General features: G+C 40.3%; 1 protein-coding gene across 5 annotated transcripts in view; it reads left to right on the forward strand.

Annotated features, from left to right (window-relative positions):
• The window catches only part of Trpm6 (transient receptor potential cation channel subfamily M member 6), a 172,443-nt gene that overhangs the window by 14,054 nt on the left and 133,010 nt on the right, over positions 1 to 25,379 (forward strand). For 2 of the 5 annotated variants that reach the window (XR_009228196.1, XM_046459452.2), the window contains exon 1: positions 20,441 to 20,635. The exons of 1 other annotated variant lie outside the window; for it this stretch is intronic. Coding sequence is in view for 3 of the 4 variants with exons in the window: in XM_046459452.2 (XP_046315408.2) it covers positions 20,603 to 20,635 (33 nt within the window). In the remaining variant the exon portion in view is untranslated. Of the gene's footprint in view, positions 1 to 20,438; positions 20,636 to 20,698; positions 21,188 to 25,379 lie in introns of those variants that run through there. 2 more of the 5 variants (XM_046459453.2, XM_058584001.1) reach the window with 2 other exon arrangements.

Raw genomic sequence — 25,379 nt, forward strand, 5'->3', positions numbered from 1 at the left:
GGAACGGCTGCTTCACCTGTGGGGAGAGTCATATCTGTTAAATGAATTTAATCAGCATTGATCTCATGTAGCCTTCTGGATGCAGGCTTGCTCATGGCTTGCGGGTGGGGGTAAGGGTGGAGGAGAGAACGGCATAGATGTTATGCCAGGTAAGACTGTAAGTATGAGAGACGTATTGGAATATAAGTAGACGAGTCAGCACAGAAGGATCCAAGGTGCTTTTCATTCTGGGAAAGCTCTTGAAGTGAGAATGGGATGTATACTCGGAAAATCCCTTCAGCACCAGCCACTTCCCTAAGAGGACAAAAGAGCTTTGGGTTAGCTGGTGAGAGGGCCTGGTAGAACCGGGTGTGGGAACTGACAGGAGAAGAGAGGAATGAGTGGGAGGAGGGGGAAGGGTTTATCATTAGAAGAGGTGGGCAAAGGAATCATGGCTTCAGGAGAGGAGGAAGTTGTGGGGGGAGGAGAAGCTGTGATAACAGGAGGAGGGGGAGGAAGGGTGAGGTGTGAGAGGGGTGGCGGAGCGGATTAATGTGGGTTGGGAGGAGGAAGAAACGTAGGGCTGAGAGCAGCTCGGATGGTTCTGAGAATGTGGAAAGAGAGGTTGAAGAACAATGGGAGAGTTTGGGGATTTTCCCTAGCAAGGAAGACTTGAGCAGGAGAACAGGACAGAGAGGAGGACGGTAGTGGAGAGCAGAGGGAAGGACAGGAGTGTATCTCAAAAATCCTGAACCTTTCTTCCCACTTCCCTGTCTGGCGACAGAAATTGTCCAATTCAATGAGGGTTTAAAATCAAAAGTTCCTTCTGGAGGCCATTGTGACCCATTGTCTAAGCCACACTGGGGCCAGGCCACAGTGAAGTAAAAGACCAGGTGGTTAGAGCTTAAGTCTTGAGTGAGTCCTAACTTGGCAAAATTTGAATATAGACACCCACAGGACTTTGGGGGTCTAAGGAGAGGACTCTGTGTTTCCCATGACCTTCTGGCACCCTCAGGGGTGAGTGGGAACAGAAAAAAGAGTCCCAAATTCTGCTTGCACCCACCTGAGGAACGGTTAAGGGCTGGGCGGAGGTTGAGGTGTCCCTGCAACCACTGAGGCCCAAACAGATAATGGCCATGAAAGACGTCTCCACAGTTCCTGGGGCCTTGATTGGAACGGGTGGGAGTCTATGGCACGCGTGTGACTTATAGATAGACCACCCTGGACAGAAAGGGGCTGGAAGGTCAGGGAAATGAGGAACTAACCCCACTCCTGTCGGCTGGGATGAAGGGAGAGGGAAGGAGCAGCTTAGGAATTTCCCAGTTCCTTTGAAGAGGAGGGTGGACCTCTACCCCAGATGTAAGGTATGGGGGAGGCCCGAAAACCCCTCCCGGGTTTCAGCAATGGATGTAAGGTCAGGCAATGGTGGTAACCAAGAGGAGGCAGATTTAAAAAGGCCACTGAACGAGGTTTTATTGAGTCTCACTCCCGGGCAGAACTCCATCAGATGGACAGAGTGAACAGGAGGAGGGTCTGAGGAGAAACCACTTGGGGGCTCAACAGGACTGGAATTTTATGGGGCTTACAGCAGGAAGGGAGGGCTTGGGACAGGAAAAGGGATTTTAGAGTCCATTGTCCTGCTGGAGTTGGTTGGGGGAACTGGCTAAGATCCAGGATTGGCCAGGAGATCCTACTGATTGACAGGTGGTTCTGTTGGTGCCTGATTGATGCTTCTTTTGCATGCGCGGGCTGCTTGGTGCTTTGTTCCTAAGCCACCACCACCGACCTGACAATTATCATCTCTGTGGGAGGTAGCAAAAGGAAGCCATGGGGTGTCAGGTGGACTAAGAACAGGAGAAACTCAAAGTGGCCAACAGGTGACCAGTTCTTCCAGAAGATCATGGTGGGATCCCTCCCTTTGCAAGGTGAGCATGGGGCAGAGCAGGGCCTGCTAGGATGGAATATTGCAGACCTCAGACCTGAAACCAACTATAGTCCTGACCATGGGAGCTCAGCTGAGCAGTGGCTAGGGCTCCCTGGACCCAGTGCAGCCCAACTCTTGGTGCTGGGGGATCCTGAGAGGTCCCAGCCCCAGGCCTAGCCCAGCTGAGCTGGTGAGGGCCTCTGGATAAGGTACACATCCTCACTGTTTACACCTGCCAGTACTGACACAGCTGTGCCCCAGGATATACAGCAGCTTCCTGCAGAGAGACCTCCTGTCATTCTCACTGGCTTTGATCTAGTGGGGTCTTTGTCTTCTTCCCTTCCATCCATGTTTTTCTCTCATACTTCTGCACCTCCAACCCTGTGCCCCGGAGCAAGCACAGAATTTAAAGAGGTCATAGGGGACTGGCAGGGACACTTCCCCATCCTTGCTATTTGGTGCTGCCTCACCTCAAATCCTGAATTTGTTTGCTTCCCAGTCTGCACTCAAACCCAGCTCACCCTCCTTCCTTTTGCAGCTATCTGGGTTCTGGGGAATGCCTCCCTGTCAATGGTTTCTGGAACCAGGCTGGGGTCCTGGTAAGACCCCAAGGTTGCTGAACTTTTGACCTTAGCTCTCCCTTATTGCTGAGAACTGGGCCCTTGCCTGTGCTCCATGTCATGACCCTCCCCAAGCTCCTACTAAAGGGGTTTGCTTCCCCATTCTGGATTCCAACCAGTAATATCAGTATGTATTTCTGAAATCCCAGTAACATTGGACCTCCAGGTCCTGCCAGTTAGAGAAGAAAGATGTCTGATTGCTTGCCTGGCAGATGAGATGTATGGGGCAGCTCCTAGATACACTAAAACAAACCCTATTCTTCTCCCAGAGATAGTGGCTTTTCCTCCTCTTTCCCCTCCTCCTCTTTCTCCCTTTTCACCTTCTTCAGGGATTAAACCTGGAGCACCTTACCACTGAGTTTCATCCCCAGCCCTTTCCATTTTTTGAGACAGTATCTCACTAAAGTGCTTACAGCCTTGCTAAGTTGCTGAGGCTAGCCTTGAACTTGAGATCCTCCTGCCTCAGCTTTCTGAGTTGCTGGGATTACAGGCCTGTGCCATGGCACCCATAATTCCCAGAGGCTTCTTAAAGCTATTTTCAGAATCTGATTTTGTTCCAACATCCCTAAAAAATAACATGCTCTGTATTTCTATTTTATCTAGAATAATTTTAAAAACACTAAATGAAGGCAAACCAGCTGCCATGGTAAATGCCTGTAGTCCCAGCTACTCTGGAGGTTGAGGTGGGAGGATCATTACAGCCAAGAAGTTTGGGACTAGCCTGGGTAACATAGCAAGGTTGTGTCTCAATAAAACAAAACAATCCCCCACCCCAAAATATCCAAACCAAAATGAAAACAATACAAAAGCAGGTCAGTTTAAAAATGTTAACCTACCCTGAAATACTACAATGTCACCCACGTTTAGGGGAAGCGGTCTCTGCGCCCTCCCCATCTATCTTCCCTCTGTCCCTGGTGATGGACAATCAGATGACCATAGGCAAGAGAGCCCAAGATTGAAAGCCTCTAGTCTGAGCCCCCATCTGGGCCCCCCATCTGATAGCTCTGCTGCTATCTCTTATACTTTCTCAGCTGGCCTAGGAGGTAACAGGGGCCAGTAAGGAGCCTGGCAAGGGTGGGTAGATCTAGTTCATTTTTTGAGACAGTATCTCGCTAAAGTGCTTAGGGCTTGTTAAGTTGCCGAGGCTAGCCTTGCTTGAATTTGAGATGCTCCTGCCTCAGCTTTCTGGGTTGTTGGGGTTTCTAGGGGAGAGGACTATAAATGGAGGGAAGAAGAACAGGAAGAGATGGATAAAGAAGATACTTCTGATCTTGGTCATATCATAGCGGGTCCACAGATAGGGACACAGGGCCCAAACAGCCCACCTAAATCACCTGGGCCCAAACCAGAACTTTCTTGTGCTTCATCTGAGGAAAGAGTGAGAGTAAGTGGACAGGTGTTAGCTAGCAAAATGCTTCCAGGGCTGGAGAGGTAGCTCAATGGTAGCATGCTTGCTCAGCATGCATAAGGTCCTGGGTTCAATCCTCAGCACTGCAAAATAAGAACAAATAAAAATAAAGTGCATTGCAAAATATAACACACTGTTAAGAAAAAAAGGACAGGAGAGAGCCAAGGGGTATTCATTGAAAAATGCTGGGAGCGAAATCAAAGTTGAGCAAGAGAGGAGAAGTAGAAAAAGAGGAAAGATGGACTCTAGATAAAAGTGGTATCAGTGGAGCCTGGGAGTCTAGAAAGAAGTTGTTGTGTTTCTGCAGACTTCATGGAAACCAGAAAAGAGGGAGCTCTGTGCAGACCAAAAGACTATCCTGAACTTCCCTGCCTTCAAATTTTATGAAAATTAATTCTACATAAAATGAGCAACAGAAAAGTGTTGAGATCAAATTCCAAACAAAATTATTGTAAGGAAAAAAGAGACTAAGGATAAAATAACAATTTTATAGATAATGAATGCATACCAGAAAAATATAGGAAAGATCAAAACCATAACTATTGCGAAACAAACTAACATGTAATGAAGAAATGATAGAAGATGCGAAAAAGCATTACAAATCAGAAATCGAGGAGCTCAGAAATGAGACAACAGAACCTAAGAAATAAACAGAATGGAAAAAAATTTTTTATGAAGACTGAACATTTAAAGAATGATTAGATAAGACAGTTTAAAAATTAAAGAAATTTAAGAATAAAATAAAAAGTATAAATGAACACAGAAAATCATACCTTATTAGAAAAAGGCTAAACGGAGAGAAAAAATAGGAAAAAGAGAAGTAAAAGGGAAAAATATTTGAAAAGAAATATAACTATTAAGACAGGCAAAGATGAGTCAACACACGAGTAATAGGAGCACTGGAGAAGAAAACCTAAGTAACAGAATAGAACAAATACTGAAATAATAATTCAAAAAGTTTTCTTAACAGAACATAGATATGAATTACATAGTGAAAGAGCAGGCTGAGTATCTGAGGATACTAACTTAGAATAACTATGACCAAGACATATTATGGCACAATGGCTGAACTTTAAAGAAAAACATGCCAGAGACGATGGTGCATGCCTGTAATCCCAGCAATTTGGGAGCTGAGACAAGAAGATCTGAGGTTTTAGACAAGACTCACCAACTTAGCGAGGCCCTAAGCAAGTTAGTGAGACCCTGTCTCAAAATAAATATAAAAAGGACTCAGCTCAGTGGTAAAGTGACCTGAATTTAATCCCCAATACAGAAAAAAAAAAAGAAATAAAAAGAAAAACATTGTTCATTTAGAGGATAAAAAAGAGTATGTAATATATTAGAGAAAGAAAATGATGCTATCACTGAACTTTTGTGTAGCAATGATCTATGCAGAAAAAAAAATGGAGTAACATGTTTCAATTCCTCAATGGAAGAAAGCGTAAGCTGTGAATTTTATGTCCAATAAAATTGACTTTCAAATATGAAGCTCACAATCTGCTATCAGGATACAAAGGCCCAGATAACATGGTTAACCAGAATAATGTTAGAGACAGCATCATTAAGTACCTATGATGGACATTAAATGCACTGTATGGTTATTTGCAGAACTAACACTAAAAAGCATTAAGGAGGGAAAGCATATAGTATATAAGGGCTCTGTGATCTGATGATGGAATCATGGTTTTTAAAAAATGGAAAATGGCGGAGGCATTTGCAATAATTATTTCAAACAATTTTTAGAAATAATAATTATTGGTGGTATTAGCATACTTTTTCTACTGTGTGTTTATAGGAGATAAAACAAAACAAAACAAAAAAACTAATGGATGTTTAATTTTATCATCTCTGTCCTTGAGAACCAAGAAAAGAATACAGATTTAATAAAAAAGCTAAATAAAATTTTAAATTCTGAATTTGGATTGGAAATTTAAATATCTCACCAGGCATTTTATCCCTATACTGAAAAGGTCTAGAAATAATGACCAAAGAAGATCATGAAGCCCAGACCATAGTATTTTCAAGACTTTTCCCAATAAGATAATCCAAGACTTCTTGGAAAAATAGCTGATTCTGGTTTTAGGAAATGTATGAGAAACCCCTAAGATTTTTTTTTCATATATTATATAACCAAGGAGCTATCAAAGACCTCTAGGAATATCTCAAGGGACTAAGGAGACAATTTGAAAAGACTTCCACAGACTAAGGATGGAACAAATTGCATTTCAATAATGATAAGAATTGTAATGCATTCTAAACTACTTCTCATGTGTGGGAAAAATATTATCCCAAAGCTTTGCTTAAAGCCAGTCACATTACATCAAAGAGTTTGTGAGGGCCTGGAATCCAGGAACCAAGTAACTGATAGTTCTGTATCAAATTCTCTAATGAATTCGCAGTTAGGCTGTTAGCTGTGCTTGCATTTATCTGAATCTGAATGTGGAAGATCTGCTTCTATACTCGTGCTTGTGGCTCTTGGTAGAAGCCACAGTGCCTCACCTCATGGGCCTCTTCAATAAGCTACTGACATTGTGGCTCCCCCAGAATGAGTATAGAGCAGGAACACTAAAGATGGAAGCTGCATTTTATAACCTAATCTCAGAGGTGACATGCCATCATTTCTGCTGTATTTTTTTGGTTACACAGACCAAATCTGATATGGAAGCATACTATACAAGAGATTTAATATTATATGATTGCTCATTGGAGGCCATCTTGTAGGCTGGCTCTTATAGTGTAGAACCCATCAGATATGCTTTAATCTAGGAGTTCATAACAACAACAACAAAACTAATTGTCATAGTACAACCTCTATGGAAATCAGTGTGGAGGTTCCTTAAAAGGTTAGGCTTGGAACCATCATATGACTCAGGTATACCAATCGTTGGTATTTATCCTAAAAAATTAGTCAACTCACTACAGTGATACATGCATAGCCATGTTTATAGCAACATAATTCACTAGCCAAACTATGGAACCCAGCCTAGGTGTCCATCAATGAATGGTAGATAAAAAAAATGTGGTATATATACACAATGAAGTTTTATTTAGTCATAAAGAAAAATAGAATTATGGCATTTACAGGAAAATGGATGGAATTAGAGACCATCATGTTAAGCAAAATAAGTCAAACTCAGAAGGTTAAGGGTCATATGTTTTCTGTCATATAAAAAAGGTAGAGAGGAAGAAGGAAAAGAAAGATGGGGTGGATCTTATGAAAACCAAAGGGATATCAGTATAGGAAAAGGACCAAAGGCTGGGGGTAGGGAGGGTGGGGGGAAAGTGCTGGGGAGTGATATTGGCAAATTATATTGTTATGTTGTGTAATGTGCGCATGTATGAATAAGTGTACACCTGGTAAAATCATAAAGAAATGCAAAGGAAAAAAGCTAGTATCATGGGAGGGAATGATTACTGTCAAAGTCAAGATAGTGGTTACTTTTGGAGGGAGGGACAGGATTGTTACTGAGATGTGAATATGGCAAAGTGTTTGGATGGGTGGCAAAGTTTTATTACTTGGCCTGGAAGGTAGTTACAAGAGTGTTCTCCTGGTAATACTTCACAAAGACGATTTGTTTTATGTGATTTTTTTTTGTATCTGTTTTAGTTCTTATAATAAAAAAACCCCAACATTTCTGAAGATAATACATGGTGTGGTAAATATTGAAAGAATATATGTGTGTTTAAAATTCCCTCTCTCACTTTAAAAGCATAAATGGTAGAAGTAGAATTCTATGCACATCTTCTGATCTTTGCTTATTTCACTAAATATTTTATAGATTGTTCTATATCAATAGGCCCCAACTGGGTAAAAATTACCCAGTCAGTCCCTAATCCTAAATTACAACCAATATTATCAGACCTACAAATAGTAGTTCAAATAAGCAGCACTTATTCTAAGAATATACTCTATAAAATCAGTAGATTGCTCAAGGTGCAGACCGTTCATATTGATTTTGAAGGTACACATTCCTTATGAAGTTGAAAATTTATCTCCTTTATTTTTCCCCACCCAAGTTTTCAGCTTAGACCTGCTCACTTTCTGATTGAGACAAGGTTACCTGGAGGAAGGTTGGACTGCAGCACCAGCAAGGTGCTTTTTCAGCATTTCTTTCCATAAACTCTCAGAGATATTTTATGGCAAACATTAAAATAGCACACTAGTATGTAACCTTTGTGCTTCTTTGTTGATAAGAGCCTGTTTATGGTGATAACTAGGATTAAAGAGGCTTCTACAGCCTTTAAGTTATAACCTTGGGCTAATAAATGTTTTCTGGGTACAAAATTATATAATGCTAGGGGAAAAAAACCCAACTTCGTTAACTGTTCTCTCCTTTCACTTTTTCCATCACTTAAGTAGTTATTTATTGAGCACCTTCCATGGCATTAACAATGCTCAATACCCTGGGGTACCAAAGAAAAAGTCAGAACATATAGTCTTGGAAGATTTAATTTTTGTACATATAATGCAGCTTGTGAGCAGTATCATACACATCTTTTTTTGAGTTCCAGTGTAGGCAAAACATATTTATATGTGTGTCGGTATATATATATTCCTATTCTCTATCTCTGCCACATCACTTAGCATACATGTATATATGTGTGTGTATATATACACACACATATATACATACACATACATACATATGTGTGTATATATGTGTGTGTATATACATACATATGTGTGTATATATGTGTGTGTATATATATGTGTATATATGTGTGTGTATATACATACATATGTGTGTATATATGTGTGTGTATATATACACACACATATATGTATGTATATATATATAAATGTATGCTAAGTGATGTGGCAGAGATAGCGAATAGGTAAGATGCAGAATAGGAATTATTTGAAAGGACAAAAGAGTTGGAAAATAGATTCTGATTATAAGGTGAGACTCTACTATAGAAAGTTCTGGAACTGAGTTTTCCTTTTCTTTTGAAATAATTATAGACTCACAGGAAGTGAATAGCAAAAATAGTACAAAGAGGTCCTGTTGTACCCTTCTCTCAGCTTTCACTGAGGGAAACATCTTACATAGCTCTAATGCAATAGCAAAAATAGCAAATTGACATTTGGACAATCTACAGACCTTTTCCAGAAGTCACTAGTTTTACATGCACTCAGAGGCAAGTTTTGATATATGTGAGTTCAACAGACAAAGAGGAGGAATGAGGAAAACCTGGATATAAAGAGCCCTCATGGAGAAGTTACTTTGAAGAATTGTTCTCTCTTTTTGTCCTTCTGTTAGTCCACATAATCCTATGTAAATTTACCACATTCCTTTGTTCACCAGGGATTCACTTGTTACCTCCTGTCATAAATATTATTCAAACATTTATTCTTTTATTTATTCTTTATTATTTCTCAACATAGGAAATCTTCCTCTTAGAAATAGTACCCCCTGCACCCTGTAAGTTAATTTATAAATAAATTATTTAGACTCTAGAATAGATTTTCCCATGGAAAGTGTGGTACCTTGATTATGGCTTCCCTGGTCTACCTCTAAACCGATGGAGCTTTGTATATTTCTATACAAAGCAATATTTATACTTTCTATAAATGGTGGTAATAGTGGAGTTGGCAAAGAAAAAGTGGGGTTTTTGGAAGTTAAGAGAAAAAGGTCTTTGGTTGGGGTACTCTGTGGTATGTCAGACAGACTGCTATCTTAATTGATAACATTCTTCATTTTTTATTTTTTGGTAACAGGGATTGAACCCAGGGGCACTTAACCACAGAGCCACATCTCCAGCCCTTTTTATTTTTTGAGACAAAGTTTCGTTAAGTTGCTTGGGGCCCTGCTTAGTTGCTGAGGCTGGATTTGAACTTGCGATCCTCCTGCCTCCACACCCTAAGCTGCTGGGATTGCAGGTGTGTACCACTATGCCTGAGAAGAGATAATATTCTTAGTAGATACCATTCCACTGCTACTAACTGCCAACTGCATACAGTAAACAACGTGAAAAGAAAACCCTTTTATTGATACTCTTAGTTCCACACAATACATTTTTCCTAATTTAAGTATTTACCCACTTAACTGTCTATAAAAGAGATGACGAAGGAGGTGCGAAGGAGCTCATGAGAAATGCTTGACAAATACTGACATGACAGGTTTGAAAAGGAATTTTCCTTAATGGCAATAGTTATTTTAAGGGGTGAAATTGCCAGTGATTCATTTCTCTCGTGCCTCTTTCCCACTCCCACCTCCCTTCTCTCTGTTTCTCTCATTCTCCCTTTCCCTTCTGTCCTTCTGAATTCCTCCAGTTCTCTAAAACTAGAGTGTACTGCTTTTATAATCAGAACAATAAGAGTGCTTCTGGAAGAAGGAGGTACATACAACTTTTTGAAGGAGTTCCTTGTGCTGTGTAAGGAGAGGAGGTGCTTCATGGAGAAATGTGCCCCTCTAGGGTGAAGGTGTGGTTTCCAGGGTCAGCAGTATGTGTGAGGGTTCTGGAGTCATGCAGCACTCATGTGATTCAGAACTTAACACAGAAGCTGATTCTAAGCAGGGAGGGACCTGATGCCATTATTGTCTTGATTTCCCCAGTGGAAGCCACCTTTGATCCTTCAGGCAGGGTCTTATGAGAGTCAAGCAAAGAATCCAATTCATGCTGGACCACAGAAGTTTGAACCTTGGGCTGGCATCACTATACAGGAAGAAGTTATTTTGAAAACCTTACACTTCCACTAAGAAATGATGACAAACATTCACTTCCTCTACTTCTTGAACCAAATCTGGTATGAACAAGTGCTTAACCTCAACAGGGGGAGAAAGAAGGGCATGTACCCACTTATCTCTGAGGAATTTCTTCTTGAAATGTTTATTTTCCTGGGTGATCTTGGTCTTGAATTTGTCCCATGGTCATGGTGATATATTCTTTTTTGTTTCCATCCACAGCATCAAATATCAGTGGGCGACCTTCTTGGGTCTCACCCATTCTCTCCTAGATGAGACTTTAAGGCTATAGTTACTTGTAAATACTTAACACCATATCATTTCAGTATTGTGTACAGCTCATATAAGAGTGTTATTTACAATAATAATCTCCTTTGATTACTAGGGAGGCTGAAGTTGGAGGATCACAAGTTAGAGGCCAGCCTTGGCAACTTGAGACTCTGTCTCAAAATAAAAAATATAAAGAACTGGGGATGTAGCTCAGTGACACAGCACCACTGGGTTCAATCCCCAATACTGACAAAAATAAAATACCCCCTGCAAAACAAAAACAAAAACAAACACTCCTCATTTTGTTGTTTTTGATTTCTACTCTGCTCTTATAGTTTTTTTTTTTTTAAACATTTGAAGTAAATGTGATACTAGTAAATGTGCAATGTGTTCATTTCTCCCTGTAGATACAATCATGCTGGACTAAGCATACCAATGCCATAAAAAAATAAAATGTTTTAGCCTGCTTATTCTTCACCTTTTTGTTTTTTCAAAAGGAAAATTACTGAGTCCTATAAATCTGAATGCTTAGCAAGTTGTATTTATTTCTTGATAAGTTTTAGAATGAGGGAGGAACCAGGCATGGTTGCCCACACCTATAAACCTAGCAGCTGGGGAGGCTGAGGCAGGAGGATGGCAAGTTGAAAGCCAGCCATAGTAACTTAGTGAGGTCCTAAGCAACTTAATGAGACTCTGTCTCAAAATAAAAAATAAAATAAAGGGCTGGGGATGTGGTTCAATGGTTAACTAACCTTGAGTTAAAAAAAAAAAATGAGGGAGGGTAATTTTGAGAAAGTATGGTACTTTAATAGGGAGTAAATATTGCCTGGGGTATAGCTCAGAGGTTGAGCCTGTGCTTAGAGTGCAGGAAGCTCTAGGTTCAATCCCTGGTGCCAAAAAAAAAAAAAAAAAAAGAAGCAAGACAAGACAGACCACAACAAAACACCACACACACCAAAAAAAAAAAAAGAGAGAGAGAGAAAAAGAAAAAGATAAGGTTGGTACTTCAATCTAAATGTTGTTGAATCAACAGTTTTTCATACTGTATCATGTAAATGCTGAGAAAACAGTTTCTGTGTTTATGGGACATGTACGTTAGACAAAACAAGACAAAAACTGATGATATGAAATCTTGCTTTTATTTATTCATTTATTTATTATGCTGGCGATTGACCCCAGGGCTTTGTGTATCTTAGGTACACTTTCTACCACTGTACCCCCAGGTCTGATGAAAGTCTTTTTTTTTTTTTTTTGTGGTGGGCTTGAACCCAGAGGTTTTCTACCCCTGAGCTGCATCCTCAGCCCTTTTTGTTTTGTTTTGAGTCAGGGTCTTGCTAAGTTGCTAAGAGTCTCCCTAAATTGCGAGACTGGCCACCAACCTGCAATCTGCCATTGTGTCCAACCCCCACCTCCAATGAAAGCTTTTAAAGGAATATCCGTTTTGTCATTGTATGAAGGGAAGTTTGTAGTCTTCAGTGACATTAAAGCAATTGGGAAGAACTTCTTAGCCAAATGGAAGTAGCTTTTAGGAGGATTATATGTGACTTGTAAGGTAAAGTGAGCATTTAAACATGGCAATTTTGAGATTAAAAGATGATGCTATTGAGCTGGGCGTGGTGGTTCACAACTGTAATCCCAGCAGCTCAGGAGGCTGAGGGAGGACAATTTCAAATTCAAAGCCAATCTCAGTAATATAGGTAGACCCTAAGCAATTTAGGGAGACCCGATCTCTAAATAAAAAATGAGGGCTGGGGTTGTAGCTCAGTGGTTGAGTGCTTGCCTAGCATGTGTGAGGCACTAGGTTCAATCTTCAGCATCACATAAAAAAATAAATGAACAAAATAAAGATATTGTGTCTATATTCAACTAAAAAAAAAAAAAGAAATTCCTGAAAAAAAAAGAAAAGAAAAGAAAGGGTTGGGGATGTAGCTCGGTGGTTAAGCACCTCTGGGTTCAATCTCTAGTACCAAAAAAAAAAAAGTGCATAAATAGTCGTGCTTGTGCAAGAGGCATAAACTGAGTCTCTTTTAGATAAATATGGAGTTATAGTGCCTCCACAAGATCAAACTTAGTGATGGGTGCAGTGTCACAGGCCTGTAATCCCAGCTACTCGGGAGGGTGAGGAAGGAGGTTTGCAAGTTTGAGGCCAGTGTGGTGACTTGGCAAGACCCTGCTGCCCAAGATCCTACTGCAAAATAAAAAAGGCAAGGAATTTAGCTTGGAACTCAGAGGAAGAATGCTACAGGGTTTTATCCCCAGTTACTCCCCCTGCAAAAAAAAAAAAAAAAAAAAAAAAAAAAAAAAACAAACAATCCAAGCTATAGCATGTTGTATTCTTCTCTCTGTTTATCTTGATCTGCAATAGTAACACAAATACATTTCCTTGGAAAAGAAATAATAGGCATTATTATTGTGTGTTCAGTTAAATGGCTATTGCCAAAACAAATAATCCTAACCTTCTGGCTAAGAAGCAACAAGTACTTCAATGAGTTATAAAACATAATAGCATTGGTACTAAATCTTTGCCTCAAAGGATCTAGAAAATTAGTGAACTGCATGTTTTATACATCACACAGAATAATCAGAAAAAGTATAGAGGGGAATTTCAGTCATTCCTGTGAGTCATTCTAAGATATGTGTGAGTTTCTTTTAATTAATTTTAATTTTTATATATTTATTTTTGGTACTAGGGATTGAACCCAGAGGTGCTTAATCACTGAACCACATACCAAGCCCTTTTTATTTTTTATTTTGAGACAGGTTCTCACTAAGTTGCTTAGGACTTTCCTAAGTTGTTGAGGTTGGCCTTGAAGTTGAAGCCTCAGCCTCCTGAGTTGCTGGAATTACAGATGTATGCCAATGCACCTGGCTTCACTTTTAATTAATTTTAAAATTAAAAAGTAGTTTCACATTACAGAATATTTGGAAGAAATAAACAGAAAGAAACATTTCTTTGTTTTTTTTTCTACACAATTGATGACATAGCACACAATATCCATTTTAAGCACCCTTGTTTCACTTTGCATAATCTTCATTGTTAGCATTTTTAAAGAGGTACATATATTTTTTCTTTTTTTTATTGGTGCATTATAATTATACATAACAGTGGAATTTGTTATAATATATTCTTACATGCACACAATAAAACAGTATAATTTGATCAATTTCATTCCCCAATACCTCCCCTTTCCCTCCCCTCCCTCCCCCATCCCCTTCTTCTATTCTACTGATCTTCTTTCTATTTTTTTTAAAAATTTGCTGTAATTAGTTACACATGATAATAGAATGTTTTTTGACACACTGAACACAAATGGAGCATATATTTTATTTGGAGACAGGGTCTTCACTGGTTGATCAGGCTAGCATCAAACTTGAGATCCTCCTGCCTCAGCCTCCAGAGTAGGGAGTACCATGCCCAGTAGGATGATCATATATATTCTTTTCAGATGAAGCTTCAAGGCACTTAGAGGACAAAATAGAAAAGTAATTCCAAATGCTTAAGATATCTGATGTGCTAGGTAACAAGCTGCTTTTAGTTCCCAAGCTATATGGAAAACACCTCAGACACTTGTTGAAAAGTACTATGGGGCCTGGCACTGTGGCGCAAGCCTATAATCCCAGTGGCTCTGGAGGCTGAAGCAGAAGGATTGTGAGGTCAAAGCCAGCCTCAGAAACTTAATGAGGCCCTAAGCAATTCAGTGAGACCCTGTCTCTAAATATTTTATTTTAAAAGGGCTGGGGATGTGGTTCAGTGGTTAAGCACCCCTAGGTTCAATTCCCAGTATCAAAGAAAGAACAAAAAAGTGCTAGGGGACCCAAGTCCTCCTGCTCCCTGAATCACAGGCCAGTTAACTAGAGGAGACACAGGTACTGAAACAAGTAAGACTTCTTCATTCAAAAAGCTGGCTCAACAAGAAGATGGAGGACTGTGTCACAAAGTTCACCTTGTTAGAAATCTGATTTAGGAGTGGTTAATTTAGGTGATTGATGGGTGTTCCCAGACAGGTAGATGCCTTTTCACAGTGGGTGGGCCAGATGATGCACATCTGATCCTAATCATGGAGGTGCTTTTCAGTTCTGTGAATCTCAAGAACAAAGAACCTTATTTCCTTGGGCTATTCTTGCCACTGACTAGTTTGCCAGCGTGCAGTTATTACACAATAAACCGGCTAGAGGGTGTAGCTGCCCTGAAGCACTTTTGCTGATTACCAACCTCCTGGTAATGAAGAAACCAGACTTCACCTGATTATTGTGGAAGACAAGGGTCAGAGGAGGTTAACTAGAAAGTGAGGCACAAGATGCAGCCTCTGTGCCGGGCTTCAATTGGCAGATTCCTGGGCTCCACCCACCCACCCCCACCCAGATCTCTTGAAACAGGATTTCTAGGGTGGGACTCTGGAGTCTGTTTCACAGGCCTCTCAATCAGTTGAAAGGATTGTCTATATCCGAGCTCAGTGGTGCATGTGTCTAATCCCAGAGGCTCAGAGGTTGAGGCAGGAGAATCACAAATTCTAGACCAGCCTTAGCAACTTGGTGAGACCTGTCTCAAAAATAAGAAGGACTGGGAGATGTGGCTCAGTGGTAGAGCACCCCTGGTTCAATGCTTAGTACTGAAAAAAAAAAAAGAAGAAGAAGAAGAAAGGAAAAGTTGTCTATTACAGGCTTCTGGTCACAAATACACCCATGCCCACAGCTAGTTATGAAATTTTAAGTTTAGAAGGTTAATTAATAGTCCAGAGTGGACGGATTCAGATCAACAAATATTTTCTGAACACAGATTGTCAGCCATCGTGCTGGGCACCAGAAAAAACAAAGATGAATGAGACGTTGTCCAATCTGCAAGAAGCTCAAGTTTGTAGGAAGATGAACAATCAGCAATGAAATGGTACCTGGGGCACCACTGGTAACACTCATAAATAGAAACAGTGCTTTATTTCCTTCTCTGTTGCTCCCCTCAACCCTTTTCTTCCTCTTCCCATTCTTCTCTCCGGTTTTCTTTTTTGTCCTCTCTTTTTGCCCAGACTTTAAAAATTTCACAGCCTTCTAGCCAGCCTGTCATGCAGCAAACATCGTAAATGTTTGACTCCTGATTCAGAATCATCTTAAGATTTTACTCCAGGAATGCTAAAATTGGGTGAGCTCCTTTAACAAAGTGCTGGGCAAGCTGATGGATGCCACTGTCTCCAGCTTCTTTAAAAGAGTTGACACTCTAGGTTGTGAAAGGATCACAAATTCCTTTCCCAGGAACACCTCACTTTGCAATAGGACTTGACCATAGCTATCCCATGCAATGGCAGAATCTCTACTCCTCTTCCTTAAATCTGAGTTCAATCTGTGGCCGACAAAATATATGACAAAAGTGCCATGGTTAAGTTTCTGAGCTAAGCCTCAAGTGGCCATCCTGAGACTGTGGCCCTGGAAAAAAAAAGTCCACTGGGGGAGACTAGCAACCCCACAGAACTGCCCAGTCAGTCCTCAGAATAACGGCAAATTAAAAAAACAAAAACATGTTATGGTAAGCCATTAAATTTGGGGGTTATTTGTTGTGAGACAGTTTATCTTACCAGTACATTGTCCTTGGAGGGTCAGCCACAGTTGCTCATGGAACAAGTACTCTAGTAGCTTAAGGAATTATGCTTTTCCATTTGTGGTAAGAAAACTGAGAGGTAGAAAATAAACGAATTAACCAGAAGCTTTCACGCCTCCTCACTTATCTAGTATCATCTTGTTTTTGTTTTAACTTTACAAAATTTGTTTGAAATGTAAATATAGTGTCACAAGAAGGTGTTAAGATCATATATAGAGTCTGCTGAACTAAACTGGGATTCTTAAACTATTTTATGTTTCAGCTAAGTTCGGTGCAGTTGCGTATAATTCCAGTTACTTAGGAGGCTGAGGCAGGAGGATCACAAGTTCAAGGCTACCTTCAGTAATTTATTGAGGCCCTATATCAAAATAAAAAATTAAAAAGGCTAGGAATGTGGCTCAGTAGTAGAGCATCCCTGAGTTTAATTCCCAATACTGCAAAAATACAAATAATAATAAATTCCATTCATTTTAATTCCTTTTCATTCTGTATTGAACTCAGGGCCTTGTGCATGCTAAGCACATGCTCTGCCACCAGAACACTCCCAGTCCCCTAAATTTTATATATATTTCAATTAAAGTCTCCCTGAAACATTGTCAATGTGTCTCGTGGATAAGTTAATCCTTATTAGGAACCCACCATGTGCTAGACACTTTGCAAAAGGCATGTTTTTGCTTTTTGTGGTACTAGGGATTAAACCCAGGGGCACTCGACAAGGAGATACACTCTAGTCCTTTAAATTTTATTTTGAGACAGGGTCTTGCTAAGTTGCCAAGGCTGACCTCAAACTTGTGATGCTTGGGCCTCTACTGACCTCCTGAGTAGATGTGATTTTAAGTATGTGCCACTAAGCTGGCCAATGCCTTATTTTTAGCACATTATTAACTGTTATTTTATAAGATAACTGAGTTTCAGAAAAGTCAAACATTTTGTAAAAGCCACAGGTTGAATAAATGGAAGAACTAGAATTTCAAACACATTTTATATGTATCAGAGTTACCATTCAAAATATCTTGACTTCCATTTACTAGTGAGTTTTATTTTGTTTTTATTTAATTCTTTAAAACTTCACTTTGGGAAGTATTTATAAACTTTGAACAAACCAACTTTCAGTACAGCAATATCAGCACAGCAAAAAATGTGTACATTTTCAGCATTGATGAAGTCTTTAGATTACATCCTCCTCAAAACAAATTGTATGTGATTTACTTGACAGTAAAGCTACCCAAATATTTCTGTAACATCCTGGAAGGTATAATAATTGGAACTTTTTGAGAAGGGAAGGCCATTATGTGTAGATATAGAATTGCTGTAGTACAATCATCACATTTATTTTACCATCTTAAGCTCTAGGAAAATGGATAATATTTTACTGACAAGAACAAAATGCCATCATAAAGGACATTGTGACTGAGGAAGATTGTATCTGGTTACCCACCCCCAAAATAACCTATAATACAAATTTTCATAGTAGGATATGTATTTCAAAATTATATAGCACAATAAATTAACCTAAAGTCTGTTATTAAGGAAGTAATAAGTAAATTATTAAATGGAAAAATACTGCAACAAATATATGTGTGTGTATGTGTGTGTGTGTATATATATATATATATATATATATATATATATATATATATATATATATATATATATATATATATATATATGACTATCCTAACATGTTCATTCCCAAAGAGATGAAACTATAAGATGATAGTCACAGTACATTGAGATTCTTTAGCATCTTGGGTTCCAAATGTGTCATCTTCTTGGTGGGTCTGCAAATTTCTGAGAGCTTCCAGTCTCTAAGGCTATAAGAAAACTAACAGAGGAGGTGAATGAAGGATCCAAATCAAGAGGAATTTGCTTGGGGCTGGAATTGTGGCTCAGTGGTAGAGCGCTTGCCTAGCATGCGTGAGGCACTGGGTTTGATCTCCTGGGCCACATAAAAATAAAAACAAATAAAAGAAAAGTGTTGTGTCCATCTACAACTAAAAATAAGGATTTGTTTTTTTTAAGTGAGGTACTTGCTTGCCTCAGAAGAACTTGTACACATGTTGAATGTTTACAAATTATTCTTTGAAGGAGATGAGTTATGGAGAAAAAAGAAGAATCAATGTTTTAATAGAAAAACTGCAATAAAATACCAACACATATTCCAATTTTCTTTCTTTCTTTCTTTCTTTTTCTTTTTCTTTTTTTTTTTTTTAGGCGCTTAACCACTGAGTCACATCCTTAGCCCTTATTATTTTTTATTTTGAGACAGGGTCTCATTAAGTTGCTTATGGCCTCACTAAATTGCTTAAGCTGACTTTGAACTTGCAATCTTCCTGCTTCAGCCTCCCTAGCCACTGGAATTACAGACATGCCTGGCCATATTCCAGTTTTCTAATAAACAAAGAAATGCTCATTAAACCATGTTGAGAAATAGGGGAACAACATGGGGGAGAAACAGTGGGGGAACACAGTTAATAACTGTGTCTCCAAATGTGGATTCACTGAACAAAAATTCAGACTGGCTTTAACAGGTAGGTGTCCCTAAGACACTTGTATGAAAGCATAGTATTGTTACAACACTTGTCATAACGTAAGGCTCACTTTGTCCATGAGCTTTTGTGTCACCTCTCCCAGCATACTGGGATTCATTTAAAATCACTGACCACAGCAGCCTTTGTCATGATTGCTTTGCTGGGCAGCTGGACTCAGTGGTAGGCCCCTGTAATCAGCAACTCAGGTGGCTGGGGCAGAATGATGGAAGGTTTGAGCTCAGCCTGGGCAATTTAGTGAGACCCTGTCTTGAAAGAAATAAATACACAAATAGGGTTGGGGGTGTAGTTCAGTGGTAAATCACTACTGGATTCAACCCCAGCACAATAAAAACAAAAACAAAAACAAAATAAAACAAGCAAACAAACATGTCTTACTGGATGTAGTGACTGCAGGCCTGTCCTCTTAGCTATCTGGGAAATTGAGGCAGAAAGATCACAAGTTCAAGGCCAACCTGGACAACTTAGCAAGCAAGCCCCTGTTAGAAAATAGAACTTTCATTTTTTAATTTTTTTGGTAGCTGGAATTGAATCCTTGGGCACTGAGCCACATCCCCAGCGCTCAATATCTCTCTCTCTCTCTCTCTCTCTCCTTAAATTTTTTTTTTTTTTTTTTTTAAAGAGAGAGAGAGAGATAGAGAGAGAGAGACAGAGAGAGAGAATTTTTTTTTTTTAATATTCATTTTTTAGTTCTCGGCGGACACAACATCTTTGTTTGTATGTGGTGCTGAGGATCGAACCCGGGCCGCACGCATGCCAGGCGAGCGCGCTACCGCTTGAGCCACATCCCCAGCCCATCTCTTCTTAAATTTTGAGACAGGGTCTTGCTAAGTAGTTTAGGGCCTTGCTAAAATTTTGAGGCTGGCCTGGAACTTGTAATCCTCCTGCCTCACACCTCCAAGCAGGTGGGATTATGGGATTACAGGCGTGGATCACAATGCCCAGCAAAATAAAACTTTTTTTTTTTTTTTTTAAAGGGCTGGGATGTAGATCAGTTTCATTGTGGGTTCCATCCCTAGTACCCTAAGGGGTGTGTGTGTGTGTGTGGGGGGGACACTTTCCAGCCAGAAGAATTTACCAAAAATAACAGAAATTATAAAAGCATTTGTATGGTACTCCACATTAAAGCAAAATAAGCACTTTCCTTTGTTCATTACAACTTCCATGAGGGAGATGTTTTGTTTTGTTTTGCTATTATTCTCGCTGCATATATAAGTAAACTGAGACACAGAATTGACCTTTCCAATACCTCACAGGTAGTAAAAGCAGTGCTGTTAGTTTAAATCTTGGGCGTCCTCACCCCACCACACTGACGCAACAAGAACAATACAATACCATAAAATTTGACAGTGATGGCAGTGAACAATCCCATTTTATCCTCACTATACTTTCTTTGATCAAAGTGAGGTTGGAGTCACCTTCCTTTCTACACAGGAGGTAACTGGGGCTAAAAAGGTACCGCACAAATCCATATGGCTGTAAAAGGCAGCTTGTGGAGGTGGAGCCCGGAGTCCAGATTTTCCGACTCCACAGTCGCAAGCTCAGAAAACGCTTTGGTAGCGGGGCCTGCAAATCAAGGATGGACGCGTCGACTGTCACAGAGCGTTCACAGGTACTCTCAAGCTGCTTCTGCCAGGCGGGGCACCTGGGACTTAGGCAAGTCACCAGATCGGAGCCCAAGGCTGCGGGTGGGGCCAGGCTCACAAATAATCTAAGTAGGATCTAGAATTGCTAGGATTTACGAAATACCGGCTTTCGAGTGAGTTCTTTAGTCTCCACCCGAAGATGATTATCACAGTTGAGTGTGGGCAAATGTAGAGGACCCTAGCAAGGGCAGGACCCGCAGCCCCTGTTCCGGCAGCTGGAGTGGGGCCAGAGCGGAGGTGGTGTCAGAGCGGAAATCGAACCCGGAGCAGGGGTTCAGCTTGGGGCTGTGGGGAATTTGCGAGGTGGGTCCGCTCCTGGCCGGCGGGAGAGGAGTCCGGAGGTGGCTGGAGCCAGGGCTGGGAAGAGAGAAGGCGCACCACTGAGCTGCCAGACGCACGGATCGCGGGCGGGGACCCGGGCGAGCCTGGGATCGCGGCTCTCGGAAGCGACAGAAGTGCCGAAGTCGCGGTCTGCGTCCTTGCGCGGGAGTCTCGGGGCGATGAGAGTGCGCGTCAAGGTAAACGCTGGTCCCGCCACTGTGTGCTCCCGCGGCTCACTCGGCGCGGCCCGGACCCGCAGCCACAACTCCCGCGCCCTGGCCCAGCTTCAAGGCTGGCACCCCGCGCGACAGGGAGTTTTGGGGGCTTGGAAAGGAGGGCGCCCCCGGCTACTGGGAGAGCTCTGGCTATGCTTGGGAAAGGAGTGAGCTTGTGGAATTTAGGGGCGAGGCTGGTCTCCTTTAGGCAGCCAAACCTTAAACTGGCTACCACTTACCTATTTTTCTGGACTTCCACACATTGTGTATGAAATGCGAAGTACCATTATTAAGCACGTTGTGTTCAGACGTAGTACAGGATGCTTGCCAAATGTTAGCTCATTTCAGCCAGGTCTGGTTGATAAGAGCATTTTCTCTGGAGCTAGATAGCCTGAATTAGCATCTCAGGTGTACCACTACCAGTGACCTTGGGTAAGTTAGTTCACCTCTGTGGGCAGGTTCCTCATCTGGAAAATGGGAGAATACTACTTGTAATTTAAAGATTTAGTGGGACCTTATATGCCATATGCTCTTAGAATAATACCTAATATATTCTGCAGGTTGTAAGAGATTGTGATTTGTAACTATTTCATGCTGAAATAATCCCATAAAGTCTAAGCATAATCACTCCCCCATTTCTACTAATTTTCTAGTCAAAATATGAGGCTGGGACTGAGACTGTAGCTCAGTGGCAGAGTACTTGCCTAGTATGTGTGGGGCACTGGGTTTGATCCTTAGCACGGCAGAAAAGTAAACAAATAAAGGCATGCTGTCCATACACAACTACCGAAAAAAATCTTTAAAAAATGAGGCTGTGTGAGAAAAGTAGAATTGAGATATGAACCTGGGTCAGTGGCCTAAAACACTGAGAACATGGATATTCTAGCTGCACACATGATTGTGGTTTGTTCTAGGAAAGAGTTGTGAATTACCCTTAACTGCCAAAGTAAGAAATGGGTTCTTCAACTACTTTCCATCTGTATACAGATTTTGATATGTCATTTTGACATCCCTTTGGATTTTGCCATGACTGATAAAGTATTAGAATATTTTGGCTAGACTGGAATCGGGGGCTTGACTGTAAGAATCTGGCTGCTTAGTTAGCTTGTTTCCTAGAGTACAAACATCATATAAGCAGTCTCTCTCTCCTGGTTTAAAATGAAAATCATTAGCTTTTGCTCCACTAGACCCATACCCCTAAGATATAGAAGTAGAGCTTCTGAATGGACAAAATAAAATGTGATATATTAGAAATATATACATAAATAAAATATTATTCAGTCTTAAAAAGGAAGGAAATAGTTGGATACTGTGATGCATGTCTGTCATCCCAGAAACTCAGGTGGCTGAGGAAGGAGGGGTGCAAGTTTGAGGCCAGCTTCAGCAATTTAGTGAGACACTCAAAGTAAAAATAAAATAAGGGCTGGGGATGTAGCTCAGCAGTAGAGCATCTCTGGATTCTATCCTGAATATAGATCAATTAAAAAAAAAGGGCAAAGGAAACTCTGACATATAATATGGATGAACCTTGAAGTTCAATAAGCCAGTTGCAAAAAGACAAATATTTCATGATTCCCCTTGTAAGCCATCTAAAGAAGTAAAGTTTATAGAAACAAAGTAGAATGGCAATTGCCATGGTTTAAAAGAGGGGAATAGGGAAATTGTTAATGGGTACAGAATATTAGTTTTTTTAAACTTATAATTACTAATGCATATTAACTGTACAAATAAATGGGTTTCACTGGGACTTTTTCACGCATGCTATGCAAGTGCTCCATCACTGAGCCACATCCATAGTCCTGCATATATTTAGTGTGCTATGCTCTTGTCCACTCTCCCTTCTGCCATCTTTCGTTTTTGCAGTGCTGAGGATCCAATCTAGGGCCTTGCACATATATTCTACCACTGAGCTATGTATGCCTCCAGATCCTGGACTTTCAGTTTTGCAAGATGAAAGATTTCTGGAGATTGGTTCTACAATAATGTACAATTGGTTGTACAATAATGTACTTAACACTATGGAACTGTACACTTAAAAATGGTTAGGATATGGGGCCTGGTGGTGCATGTCTGTAATCCCAGTGGCTTGGGAGGTTTGCAGGTTCAAAGACAGCCTCAGCAATTTAGCAAAGCTGTAAGAAACCTAATGAGACCGCATCTCAAAAAATAAAAAGGGATGGGATATAGCTTAGTGGCTAAGTACCCTCGGGGGTTCAATGCCTGATACAAAAAAAAAAAAAAAAAGTTAAATGTGCCTTTTTACTTATGTGTTATTTATTTATTTTAGTTCTGGGAATTGAACTCAGATGCTAACCACTGAGCCACATCCCCAGACCTTTTTATTTATTTTTATTTTGAGACAGGTCTGATGCTGAAGGTCTTGACAAGGTTGCTTGCAATGCCCCTATCTCAACCTCTCAAATTGCTAGGATTACAGGTGTGTGACACCATGCCTGGCAAATGTTATATATATTTCTACCATAACTTAAAACAAAACAAAGGAAGATTCTCACACAAATTTCTTCATAATGGGATTTGTTTTCTACTTCTTTCAAAATAATGTTCTTTTTTTGTGTGCGTGGAACTGGGGATTGAGTCCCAGGACTCTTGCATGCCAGGCAAGCACTCTACTGCTGAGCTGCATTTCCAGACTTTGAGTTTGGTAATTGAATCGACTTTCAGCTGAGTCTTAACTTTTGACTGGAACCCACAGGTTTTCCAGGGTATCAGGAGGGCAGGGCAATGGAGTACCCTTGAAAACTTTTTTCTGTTTGACTTGGCACCAGAGTATTTTTTAGTCCCCTTGTTTGGGGTAGCCCAGCGTCACTTCCCCTTGCTGTTAATGAGAGTTGGCATTTCCTTATCTCTGAAGAAGGGGTTCTTTGGTTATTTATATTACAGGAAAACTCTGAGAATATTTGAGTGTCACAACCAGTTTCAAGCAGTGGGAGGTAGTAGAATTGCATATCATATGATTTACCCATTAGTGTATTAACAGTTGAACAGCCATCATCACAATTTAAAAATATTTATCATCCCCCAAAGAAATACTACATCCCATAGCCATCACACTCTAGTCCTTCCATCCATACCACCCTGGAAACCACTAATCTTTTTGTCTCTGTAGATTTGCCTATACTGGGCATTTTACATAAATGGATGCATACTGCTTGTGGTTGTTTGTGACTGGCTTATTTCCCTTGCCATTAATGTGTCAAGTTTCATATTGTAGCATATCGGGTACTTCTTCTTTGTATTGCTAACGCTATTCCATGGATGCATGGATGTATCATAATTTATTTGCCTGTTAGTCATTTGATGGATATTTCAGCTGTTTTACTTTTTTTGGGCTATTATGAATAATGCTGCTATGAACTTTTGTGAACAAGTGTTTGTGTGAATTTAGGTTTTCATTTCTCTTTGGTAGATCCTTAAGAGTGGAAATGCTGGACGGTATGGAAAATCTGTTTGGATTTTTTTGTTTGTTTGTTTGTTGGGTACTGGGGATTAGCCCAGGAGTGCTTTACCACTGAAGTACATCCTCAGCCCTTTTAATTTTTTCTTTTGAGACAGGGTCTTGCTAAGTTGCTTAGGGCCTCGCTAAGTTGCTGGGGCTGACTTTGAAGTTGTGAACTTCCTGCCTCAGGTTCCCAAATTGCTGGGATTATAGGTGTGTACCACCATGCGTGGCTTTTGTTTAGATTTTTTGAGGTACTTCCCCAAAGCATTTATTGTACCATTTTTACATTTCCACCAGCAATCTATGATAGTTTCAATTTCTCCCCATCTTTTGTATTGTCGAATTTCCTTTTATTACAGTCAGGCTAGTGGATATAAAGAGGAAACTTGTGGTTTTGATTTGTATTTTCCTAAGGTCTAATGGATTTGAGCATCTTTTCATGTGCTTATTGGCCATTTGTAATCTTCTTTGGAAAACTATTTAGGTCTTTTGGGTAGAATTTATTTTTGATCCAGCTCTTAAGATATTTTTCCTGAAAAATGACATCCACACAAAAGTCAGTATATAATATCTTAGGGTTCATGACTCCCCTGATAATACTGTGAGTCTGACTTCTAGAGAGAACATAGCAGGGTCTTTCCTCAAAATTTTACCTGCTTGATTTTACTCATTACTACTATCAGGGATCTTAGTGGACTTGTGTGATAATGATTC

This window comes from Marmota monax, unplaced genomic scaffold (genome assembly GCF_021218885.2).
Source record: "Marmota monax isolate L192 unplaced genomic scaffold, Marmota_monax_Labrador192_F-V1.1 WCK01_AAM20220418_F8-fsc00059, whole genome shotgun sequence".
NCBI classification, from domain to species: Eukaryota; Metazoa; Chordata; class Mammalia; order Rodentia; family Sciuridae; genus Marmota; species Marmota monax.